The sequence below is a fragment of the Erythrolamprus reginae genome, chromosome Z, assembly GCF_031021105.1.
Source record: "Erythrolamprus reginae isolate rEryReg1 chromosome Z, rEryReg1.hap1, whole genome shotgun sequence".
NCBI classification, from domain to species: domain Eukaryota; kingdom Metazoa; phylum Chordata; class Lepidosauria; order Squamata; family Dipsadidae; genus Erythrolamprus; species Erythrolamprus reginae.
This window is the reverse complement of record NC_091963.1, coordinates 140055709-140067685: the sequence shown is the minus strand read 5'-3', so window position 1 is coordinate 140067685 and position 11977 is coordinate 140055709. Positions and strand designations below refer to the sequence as shown.

The 11977-nt window shown below is 44.6% G+C and overlaps 1 protein-coding gene across 1 annotated transcript; it reads right to left on the bottom strand.

Annotated features, from left to right (window-relative positions):
• Positions 1-1502: 1502 nt before the first annotated feature.
• On the bottom strand, positions 1503-10910 carry LOC139154181 (olfactory receptor 4K3-like). Its single transcript, XM_070728613.1, has 3 exons — positions 9981-10910; positions 7722-7753; positions 1503-1647 (listed from the first exon to the last, which is right to left on the bottom strand). The coding sequence occupies exons 1-3, from the start codon at positions 10908-10910 to the stop codon at positions 1503-1505; spliced, it is 1107 nt and encodes a 368-aa protein (XP_070584714.1).
• Positions 10911-11977: the final 1067 nt, after the last annotated feature.

Here is an 11977-nt window from a genome sequence, read left to right as displayed (position 1 = left end):
TACGGGACTACCAAGGGGCGCCCATTCCGGTGTTGGGGGAAGGGAGATTCCCTGTCATGTTCAAATCTTTCATGGGCAGGTTGCCTCTGATGGTGGTGGACGGGCCATTCTCCAGCCTCCTGGGTTTAGACTGGTTTAAGGCTTTGGGTTTTTCTGTTGCGGGGGTGAACGCTGTGAGAGGGGAATCAGTATTTCAAGGGCTTACTAAGGAATTCCCCTCCGTCTTCGATGACAAGCTGGGTTGCTACACGGGAACCCCGATTACTTTTAGCCTTGATCCTAAAGTGCCAGCTGTAAGGCTGAAGCCCCGCAGGGTGCCCATTCCCCTCCGGCCAAAAGTTGATGCCGAATTGGACCGTCTGATTGCACAAGGGGTGTTGGAGCCGGTGGACCAGGCTGTCTGGGAGACCCCACTGGTCATCGCTTTCAAAGGGGATGGGGGATTGAGACTGTGCGGGGATTATAAGTGCACTGTTAATAAGGCCCTGGCTCACCACTCATACCCGCTCCCAGTGGTGCAGCAGTTACTTCACACTCTGGGTAATGGTAAGATCTTTGCCAAGCTTGATTTATCCCAGGCTTACCAACAGCTCCCCGTAGACCCCTTGACAGCAGAAGCCCAGGCGATCATAACGCATAGGGGGGTGTTCAGGTGCCACAGGCTGCAATTTGGGGTCTCTATTGCACCGGGGTTGTTCCAGGGGTTGATGGAACGGTTGCTGTATGGGCTGGAAGGCACGGTGCCCTACTTTGACGACGTGCTGGTCTCGGGGAGTTCCGAAGACGAACTTCTTCGCAGGGTTAAGCAGGTATTGCTCAAATTCCAAGAAGCGGAACTGAAGCTCAAATCAAAAAAGTGTGTCTTTGGGGTTCCAGAGGTTGATTTCCTGGGATTCAGGGTGGATGGGAAGGGAATCCATCCCACCCCTGAAAAGACTAGGGCCATTTGGGATGCCCCCAGACCCCAGTCGAAGGAGGAGCTGCAGGCTTTCCTGGGTCTCTTGAATTTTTATGCGGTGTTTATCCCGCACAAGGCTTCGGTGGCAGAGCCGTTGCATAGGCTTCTGGACAAGCGGTCAGTTTGGCACTGGGGGGAGCGGGAGGAAGCTTCTTTCAGAGGGGTCAAAGGGATACTCACCTCAAACAGTGTCCTGGCTCAGTATTCCCCTAGTCTGCCATTAGTTCTCACCTGTGACGCTTCCAGGTACGGAGTGGGTGCTGTCCTCAGCCACAGATTGCCAAACGGCTCGGAAGCCCCTTTGGCGTTTTTTTCCCGGACTTTGGCCGCAGCAGAAAGAAACTATGGCCAAATAGATAAGGAGGCATTGGCCCTAGTGGCGGGAGTTCGCCGTTTCCACGAGTATTTGTATGGCAGAAGGTTCGAGTTAGTGACGGACCACCAGCCCTTGCTAGGGTTACTCTCAGGTAACCGCCAGAGCCCAGCTGTTTTGTCTCCACGTATGACACGTTGGATTGTCTTTATGGCCAACTACACTTACACGTTAACGTACAAACCAGGTCGTCACATTGCACATGCAGACGCACTCAGCAGGTGCCCAGTACATGAAGAAGTAACAGACCCTGCACCGGCCAGCTCCGTTTTTGCCTTGACAGACGGGCCAGTTGTACTGGCTGCCCCAGAGGTTTCTAGAGAGACAGGGAAAGACCGCATTCTGGCCCAGGTAAGGCAATGGGTTTTAAGGGGGTGGCCACTCTCTACCCCAGCTGACCAGTTCATTCCGTTTTTCCGCTGTCGCACGGAATTTTCCGTAGAGAAAGGAGTTCTATTAAGGGGGGGCAGAGTAGTTATACCAGGCAAGCTGAGGAACCAGGTGTTGTCCCTGCTGCACAAGGGGCACCCTGGAATAGTTAGAATGAAGGGTCTGGCCAGGGATTACGTGTGGTGGCCGGCATTAGACAAGGAAGTGGAGCAATGTGTGGCTAACTGTGCTGTTTGCCAGGAGAGCAGGTCTTTGCCCCCACGAGCGGAACCTTTAACTTGGGAACCACCGGCCAGCCCCTGGACACGCTTGCACATAGATTTGGCCGGTCCCTTCATGGGGCAAACGTTTTTAATCACCGTGGATGCATACTCCAAGTGGGTAGAGGTGGCCCAGATGCAGTCCACTCAGTCGCAGGCCATCATAGAATCCTTAATGACCCTATTTGCCACACATGGGTTCCCGGATCTACTGGTCTCGGATAACGGCCCGCAGTTCACATCAGTCCTCTTTGAATCTTTTTTGGCCACAGCTGGCATTAGACATGCCTTGACCTCGCCTTGGCATCCGGCCAGTAATGGCCAGGCGGAACGGGCAGTTAGGTCAGTTAAAGAGTCCCTTAAACGGCTGCCCCAGAATTCTTGGAAGGCTAGATTGGCTGATGTGCTCATGGCTCAACATACCACCCCATGTGTAACCACGGGGAAGACGCCAGCTGAGCTTTTAATGGGTCGCAAGTTGCGAATCATACTTGACAGGTTGCACCCAGGGTATGCGGGAACAGTACAGTGGCCAGAAGCCGCCAGACGTGAGGTGTCTGTAGGAGACGCGGTATTTGCCCGTGCCTTCTCAGGACATAGGAATTGGGAGAAAGGTATAGTTTGCAGGGAACTGGGGCCTCGTTCGTTCGAAGTAGAACTGAGAGACGGACGAATTTGGAAAAGACACCTGGATCAGATTAGACTAAATAGGGAGGATCGGCAGGAAGATCGGGAAGCCAATGAGTTCCAGGGGGTGTGTCTTCAGGACCCACCCACAGCTGCAGGAACTACAGGAAACTTTCCCTCAGCGTTTCACAGGGATGAAGAAATGGGCCAGGCTCCCAATCCAATCCATCCGGCCGAGATCGAGAGGTCAGAACATCCCACAGAGCCCCGGCGCTCCGAGAGAATCTGTCGCAGACCTGGGTATTTAAAAGATTATGTCTGTGTCAGCCGAAGGGGCAGGAGTGCTGTGTCTGCATAGCAATAAGCCGGCTGTCAGATTCGAGCTCGCGTATCCCTCTCCAGGGTCCTGATTGGCCGCATACGCATAGTTACTGTTAAAGCGGGAACCCTCCTTTGTATGTGATTGGTAGTTGCCTCAGAAGGCGTCCTGTATATAAGTCTGTGTTCTCTTGTGTACTTTCTTAAGCCTGTACCTGCCCTGTTGGCATGTTCTGATTAAACCCACTTGTTCTGGTAAAAGGCCTCAGTTATTATACCTTGCTCCTCCTCCTTTTTTCTTTAACCAACCCTGTGAGGCTGGTTGGGCCAGAGAATAACCTTTCATGCTTAAAGCGGGACTAGAACTCTCAGTCTCCTGGTCGATTGGCCCAAAGGCACCCAGCCAGCTTTCATGCTAAAAGTGGGACTGGAACTCACAGTGTCCTGGTTTCTAGACCAACATTTGTGTTAATAATGTCAGCTTCCCATATGTAAGTATAGTGTAGGAGCAGAAGGAAGTAAGCCCAGAAGCTGATTCTCTGTGCTAATTACTACTATTACTCTTCCGCATGCTTTTGAGGAACCTGCAATTAGTTGAACTACTATTTAACCAAACCTGACTTAGAAGCTACATTGGCTGAAATCAGACAATACACAAAGATATAATCAACATGATAACTGGATGATTTTGCACTGCCCACCTACAAATATGGACACTGAGGCATTCCTAAACCCTCACAAAGGATTCAAGCCTGAGATTATTATTTACAATCTTCAGAATTTTTTTCCCACCCCTCCCCACCCCGTCAGTCTTTTGCTGCCCTCTAGTGCCTCTCAGGCAACCTCTATAATTAGAATGAAGAAATGATTGCTGCGGTTAGATTGCAAAAGTGCCTCTCCTGTCTTATCAAAGATATATCTGTACTTTTGATCTTGCTTAAAAGCTATTGAAAGAGTCAGCATCCATTTGTGGCCATCATGAATGTGCTTTTAAAATCTCTGCAGTAGATGCACACATTTGATTGCAAATAGTAACCTCGCCCCCTCCATCCCGTGGTAAAAATAATTAACAGAATAACAGAGTTGGAAGGGACCTTGGAGGTCTTCTAGTCCAACCCCCTGTTCAGGCAGGAAAACCAAAATGATTGTACTGTCTCTTCTTCCAGGGTTGGATCACCCACAACTTCTGAGGGCAAATTGTTCCATAGATCAGGAGTCTCCAACCTGTGGGCCATGAGGGCTGTGAGGGGTTTGCGACTGAGCTGTAAAAATGGCCAGTGAGCAGGTGTGCACAGGCTCACTTGCGTGAGCAGCGGAGAATTGCATGTGCTCCATTTAGAAACATAGAAACATAGAAGACTGACGGCAGAAAAAGACCTCATGGTCCATCTAGTCTGCCCTTTTACTATTTCCTGTATTTCATCTTACAATGGATATATGTTTATCCCAGGCATGTTTAAATTCAGTTACTGTGGATTTACCAACCACGTCTGCTGGAAGTTTGTTCAAAGGATCTACTACTCTTTCAGTGAAATAATATTTTCTCACGTTGCTTTTGATCTTTCCCCCAACTAATTTCAGATTGTGTCCCCTTGTTCTTGTGTTCACTTTCCTATTAAAAACACCCCTCCTGAACCTTATTTAACCCTTTGACATATTTAAATGTTTCAATCATGTCCCCCCTTTTCCTGCTGTCCTCCAGACTATACAGATTGAGTTCATTAAGTCTTTCCTGATACGTTTTATGCTTAAGACCTTCCACCATTCTTGTAGCCCATCTTTCGACCCGTTGAATTTTGTCAATATATTTTTGTAGGTGAGGTCTCCAGAACTGAACACAGTATTCCAAATGTGGTCTCTCCAGCACTCTATATAAGGGGATCACAATCTCCCTCTTACTGCTTGTTATACCTCTAGCTATGCAGCTAGAGGTATTGTGTGAGCTGAAGGCGCAATGTGCACACTGTTTGCACAAATGGAGCTGGGTAGCCTTTCTGGCTACTTATACAAATCATCCCGGTAGGAGAGTGAGTAATGGGAACTTGAAGACCAGTATGTCTAGGGATCAAAGGTTATGATTCCTATTGGTTTTGGCACCAATGATTATGTGGATTAATATTGTGAAGCCAGTGTAGTCTCAAATTGGCTAGGAAGGATTATATTCTAAACTATTTTGGCAAAAAAGTTCTGATGATTATTGACATCAAATGGGGGGAGATTCCGTACTCTCTAATGATCCTGAAAGAAACAGCCCATGAATAACCTCACACAGATAGGTAGAACTGAGAGATAGGATATATTTACATGAGTTAAAGTTTTCAATACAGGTAATCCATAATTTATTGAACTTGGTTGGAGCCAGAATTTCCATTGCTAAGAAAGGGGGCTGCTAGTTGAGTGATGCCTGATTTTATGACACAAATCTGTAGTTGATTGAATCATACAGTTAAGCAAATCTGGCTTCTCCCATTGACTCTGCTCATCAGAAGCCAATTGAAAAAGTTGCAAATAGCAATCATGTGACACTGAAATGCTGTAACTATCATACAAGTGCTATTGTTTTGCACTTGGAAGAAGTTCAGTACACAAAGCGGAGGGTGGGTGGGTAAGGCAACATTTTCTCAGTTTTCCTGAGCGTTGGAACACTCTGGCTCTGGGAGAGTGCTATTTTATTTTTGATTTGCACAACTCCTGAATATGGATGAGCTGGAATTTCTACCCAGTCTGGTCGGAATTTTTGTCAAATGACCTTCTAGTACCCAGTTCATAACAAGAGAAAAAGTATAGGTGTATAGAAAGTAGAGGTGACACGGAGCTGGGTCCAGGAGATTGTCAACACCTCCTTGAGGAGGGGGTCCTTTCTGGCTCCTTATAAGGAGGCACTTGTGCTCCCCCTCCTCAAGAAGCCTTCCCTGGACCCAGCCGTACTTAATAACTATTGTCCAGTCTCCAACCTTCCCTTTATGGGGAAGGTTGTTTAGAAAGTGGTGTCACTCCAGCTCCAGTGGTCCTTGGAAGAAGCCGATTATCTAGGCCCTCAGCAGTCTGGATTCAGGCCCGGCTACAGCACGAAAACTGCTTTGGTCGCACTGATGGATGATCTCTGGCAGGCCCGGGACAGGGGTTTATCCTGTTCTTGACCTCTCAGCGGCTTTTGGTACCATCGACCATGGTATCCTTCTGCGCCGGCTGGAGGGGTTGGGAGTGGGAGTCACTGTTCTCCAGTGGTTCTCCTCCTATCTTTCTGGTCGGTCGGTGTTAGTGGGGGGGTCAGAGGTCGACCTCTAGGTTGCTCCCTTGTGGGGTGCCTCAGAGGTCGGTCCTCTCCCCCCTGCTATTTAATATCTACATGAAACCGCTGGGTGAGATCATCCAAGGGCATGGGGTGAGGTATCATCAGTATGCGGATGATACCCAGTTGTACATCTGTACCCCATGTCCAGTCAGTGAAGCAGTGGAAGTGATGTGCCAGTGCCTGGAGGCTGTGAGGGTCTGGATGGGTGTCAAACTCAACCCTGACAAGACAGAATGGCTGTGGGTTTTGCCTCCCAAGGACAATTCCATCTGTCCGTCTACTACCCCCTCAGAGAGGGTTCGCAACTTGGGCATCCTCCTCAATCCACAGCTAACATTAGAGCACCATCTTTAAGTTGTGATGAGGGGGGTGTTTGCCCAGGTTTACCTGGTGCACCAGTTGTGGCCTTATTTGGACCGGGAGTCACTGCTCACAGTCACTCATGCCCTCATCACCTTGAGGTTTGACTACTGCAACACTCTCTACATGGGGCTTCCTTTGAAAAGTGTTTGGAAACTTCAGATCGTGCAAAATGTGGCCGCGAGAGCCATCGTGGGGCTTCCAAGATCTGTCCACATTTCACCAACACTCCACGTCCTGCATTGGATGCCGATCCGTTTCTGGTCACAATTCAAAGTGTTGGTTATGACCTATAAAGCCCTACATGGCATCGGACCAAAATATCTCCAAGACTGCCTTCTGCCGCACGAATCCCAACGACCAGTTAGGTCCCACAGAGTTGGCCTTCTCCAGGTCCCGTTGACTAAACAATGTCGGCTGGCAGGACCCAGGGGAAGAGCCTTCTCTGTGGCGGCCCTGGCCCTCTGGAATCAACTCCCTCCAGAGATTCAAATAGCCCCCACCCTCCTCGAATTCCGTAAAATGCTGGACCCACCTTTGTCGCCAGATGTGGGGATAATTACCACCTTCTCCCCCCTTTCTATTATGTTTTCGGCCTCACTGTATGATGGATTAGGTTGAATGTGTATGATTGTATAGTTAGGGATTTTAATATGTATTAGTGTTTTTAAACTGATTTAACTTTTACTATTAGATTTGTATTGTATTACTATTATGTTGTGAGCCGCCCCGAGTCTTTGGAGAGGGGCAGCATACAAATCTAATAAACTATAACTATAACTATACATGGTTTTAAAAAGTATTCTGCCACACTGGTATTTTATTAAACAATATGATACTACACCAGGGGTAGGCAAAGTTGGCTGTTGTATGCCATGTGGACTTCAACTCCCAGAATTCCTAAGCTAGCATGATTGGCTCAGGAATTCTGGGAGTTGAAGTCCCCAAGTCATAGAAGAGCCAACTTTGCCTACTCCTTTACTACACCATTTGGTTCAGAATACTCTTTTTCTTGTTTTCCTCCTCTACACCACTGTGTCTTATACCCCGAAAAATACGATATTAATTATTTGTTTATTTTTTATTTTTTTATTTGTTTGTTTGTTTAATTGGATTTGTATGCCGCCCCTCTCCGAGGACTCGAGGTATATTATTCCTCTTATCATATTTATCTATTGTTATACCCAATAAGAAAAGTTCTAGTTTTAATTCTCTCTTTAACATTAATATTTCTTCCGACCATTGTTTTATCTTATTCCAAAAATCACAGGCTTTCCAGCATTCCCACCACATGTGGCAATAGGTCCCTGGTGTTATTTTGCATTTCTAGCACAATGGTGAGAGTTTTGAGATTTTTAGCTAATCTGTTGGGTGAGAAATGCCATCTGTAGAACATCTTACAGAGATTTTCTTTATAGGTAGTGGTCAAGGCAAGTTTTCTATTTTTTTCCCATAGAGTTCCTGCCAATTAAGTAAATCAATGCTGTAAATTTCTACTCCACCTTAACATGGTTTCCTTGACTTGTTCTTCATACATTGACTGTTCTAAAAGATAATGATACATTTTAAAAACCATTTTATCTTCTGTTCCTAACAATTTATCTAATTATGATCTAACTTCATTTTTAGGCCCCATTTTTTTTGTCTTTCCTATATTGTGATTGCAATTGAAGGTATTTCCAAGCATCTGCATTTTGATCATGTGACAATGGAGATGCTGGAACAGTTGCATGTGCAATGACCAGTTATAACCATCTTTTTCCCCAAGTTGCATGGTAACTTTGAACAGTTGCTAAATGAATGATTGTAAATCAAGGATGATGTGATATTTATCCAGTCTATTATAGCTTTTCCAAACCAGGCCATGTTTGGGTCAGTAGAAGAACAGAAATGACTGAATATCAGGATTCCAAACAGCATCCAAAATTAAATCAGAGACTAAGACACAGATTTCCTCAAAATTCCAATTTATTAACAGAGTCATGTTGGCACATCTGTGAGAAACCCGAATCTAAAGCCACAAGGGTTTCTCCAGCCAGTTTAAAATTAATTCCCTTGCTCCCACATCCACAAGTTCATCACATTGACTAGTCGTCTTCTGCCAATATGTCCACTTCACCCACTTCCGGACAGGTACTGAGCAAGGGATAAGCTTGAGACCCTAGAAAGAATTTGTTATTGCTACATCTCTACACACCTCGTGTAACAACCCCTCCCAAATTCCCATAGCAAGAATACATTCTAAAGCATAAAGTGTGGCAGGCCAAACAAAGTCAATTTTGCTCATCATGTCTGCAATCTTTGCTTCAATGTTCTTAGGGAGGGTGCTCTTTGCTGCTACTTTCTCCTTTTTTTTCTTTTTGATTTATGAAGTATGAAAAGAAAGCTTGATTTATGGGACATGAGAATCCCAAGGAAAAGCTGGCTTCTTTGGGGAGCTTGGCCAATCAAGGAAACTTCTCCTTTTCTGCCAAAAAAGTGGAACCTTATCTGGCACTCTCATAATCATGCTGCAATAAGATTGATAAAGGCATAGACTAATGTCCTCCAGTAATGTCACTGTACATATAGGAAGATTTTTAAACAGACACAACTGAAGGTGAATTCTACCTTTTTAAGGCTCTGAAAATGAAGATAAATCTTGCCAGAATTTTGTGGAGCACTGCTGGGCCACACCAACAGACAGAGAATTCTCACATCTTCTTTTGTGAGTTTTGCAGGGCAGGGCAACACCATTTTATTTTGTATGTTTGAGAATTTTAGATGACCTTGAAGTTGACAAAATCTAATATCCTCTTTAAACCATTTGAAATTGATAACTGCTATGTCATGAGGATTTTCCCAAGGCACAATGTGAAACAGGGGCACTTCATTCATTTTGAATCATTTTTGAATTTGAGTGGGTGGAAGATCATTAAAGAGAGATCCAGCCAAGAAATAAGGATAAATTGCCTGATAGTGAGAAGAATTAATCAGTGGAATGGCTTACCTCTGGGTGCTCCATCACTAGAATTTTTCAAGAAGACAATGGATAGCCATTTGCCCAGAATGGTGTAAGATCTCCTACTTTTACAGATGGTTAGACTAGAAGACCCCCAAGACTCCATACAACCCTATTGTTCTTTGTTCTAAAGATAGGACTTAAAGTGAGAACTGTGATCCATAGTTGATTAATGTAAGGGGGAAATGGATACATTTATTAATGTCCCTAATCTTGATTTATAGCATTTCTTGTTTGGGCCGTTTATTTCAAACCAACTATTTAATTCAACAATCCATAAGTTATACAATTTGTAACAATGATACTGTATTCAAGACTGTCCTGCGTGGACACCAATTCTTTTTGTGTCTCCAGCAAGAAAGTCTTCCTGCAGGATAAATGTGAATTTGTGCAAAGACCTGTCCCAAATGTCTTGACACCAACTTCCTCATTGCAGCTCTCATCTCCTTATTCTTCAGCGCATAGATAGTAGGGTTGACAAAAGGGGTAACTGCAGTATAGAAGACAGAGATCACTTTGTCAAACATGAAACGGGTATGTGGGCGCAGGTAAATGAATATGCAAGGTCCAAAGTACATGATGAGCACCATGATGTGTGAAGTACATGTGGACAAAGCCTTAGAGGAACCCTCTGAGTGGTGTCTGGAACAAAATGTGGAGAGTATGAGTCCATAGGAGACAAGTAATGCCACAAAGCACACCAAGGATAAAATGCCACTGTTGGCCACCATCATAACCTCTAAAGGATAAGGGTCTACACAGGCCAGCTTGATGACCAAGGGGATATCACAGAAGAAGTTGTCTATCTGATTGGGTCCACAAAACGGCACACTTAGCATGAAGCCCAATTGCACACTGGTGTGGAGGAGCCCACCAGTCCAAGAGGCTAGCACAAAGCCCACGCAGGGGCTCCGGCTCATGACTGAGGCATAATGGAGAGGGTGACAGATGGCCACGTATCGGTCATAGGCCATAACTATTAGCAAAAGCATCTCGCTGCCTCCAAAGAGGTGAAGAAAGAAGATTTGTGTCATGCAATTCTGGAAGGAGATAGCTTGATGCTGGGTAAGAAAACCCAGGAGAGCCCTGGGAGTTGCAAAGGAGGCCAAGCAGATATCTAGGAAAGCCAGATGACTCAGCAGGAAGAACATGGGTGAGTTGAAAAGATGACGGTTTTGGGAAGTCGACAGGATGATGAGGATGTTGCTGAAGAGAGTTACTGCATAAAGGAGGAGGAGGAAGATAAACAAGAACAGCTGCATTTCCCAAGATGAAGAGAGGCCCATCAGAACAAATTCGGTCACCATAGTCTTGTTTCTCCATGCCATTCACTTCTTACCTAGAAAACTGGGCAGGCAAAACAGATCATGGATGAGCTATTTCCATCATAGATGAAGTACAGTTAAGGTTGACTTGTGGACCATCTACTTTCTTATATGTCCTAATGATCCAGATGTTATTCACCTATTATCTCCAAATTATCTCTACACTTCTGCTCCAAGGTTTGTCTATGTGATGAAACAAATCATTCTCCAATGTACATATTATATATATAAAAGTAAGCAGAAACTGAATAACTCATAGATATCTATAAGCTACTAAAAAAATAGAAAACTAAGACTAGAGAGCAATATTTGGTTAATTTTTTTTAAAAAAAATTATTGGATATTTGGTTAATTTTAATTTATTATACTTAGCTTGGATGTTATATACTATGTTTATGTCACAGCTATTGCAAAATGTAGAAAGCAAATCAATGATTAATGATGTTCCTCTGGAATCCATAACCTACTTTTTTTTCCCCACAGGGCACCTGTTTTTGTTATTTCTCTCCCCCCAGTCTCTCTTTCTCTTTTTACCTCCACTTCTCTCTAGTCTTCATCTCTAGAACATTTAGATATTATTCATTATGTGGTTATTTCAATCATAGCTTGCACTCCAGCTTGCGCTTGTTGAGAAAGCCTTACAGAACAATACAAAATTATGACCCTTGTTCTCAAGTATATAGTCAAGGAATATCCTAAAAATACAAGAGAATGAAGGGAAAAAAGGAAAAACAAAATCCTCAGTGAGTAATTCTAAATATTACCTGGATCTTGCAGATTAAACGTAGATATTATGGGCACACCAAGTAGTCTTACATTAGTCTTTTGCTGAAAGTACAAGGGTTCCTTCAACTCATTTTAATTTTTACTCACCTGCAAACACCAACAGATGTTCTTTGATAATTGCTGTAGCCACTTCTCCTAAAGCTGTGCTTGGCACTAGATGGAACTACTCAAAGAATACTGTACAATGGCACAATGTATTGAGGATTAGCAAATCAGGAACAAAAAAAATAAATAAATCTGTCAATAATTCTGGAAGCAAAAGCAGACTCCCATTCCTTAGTGCT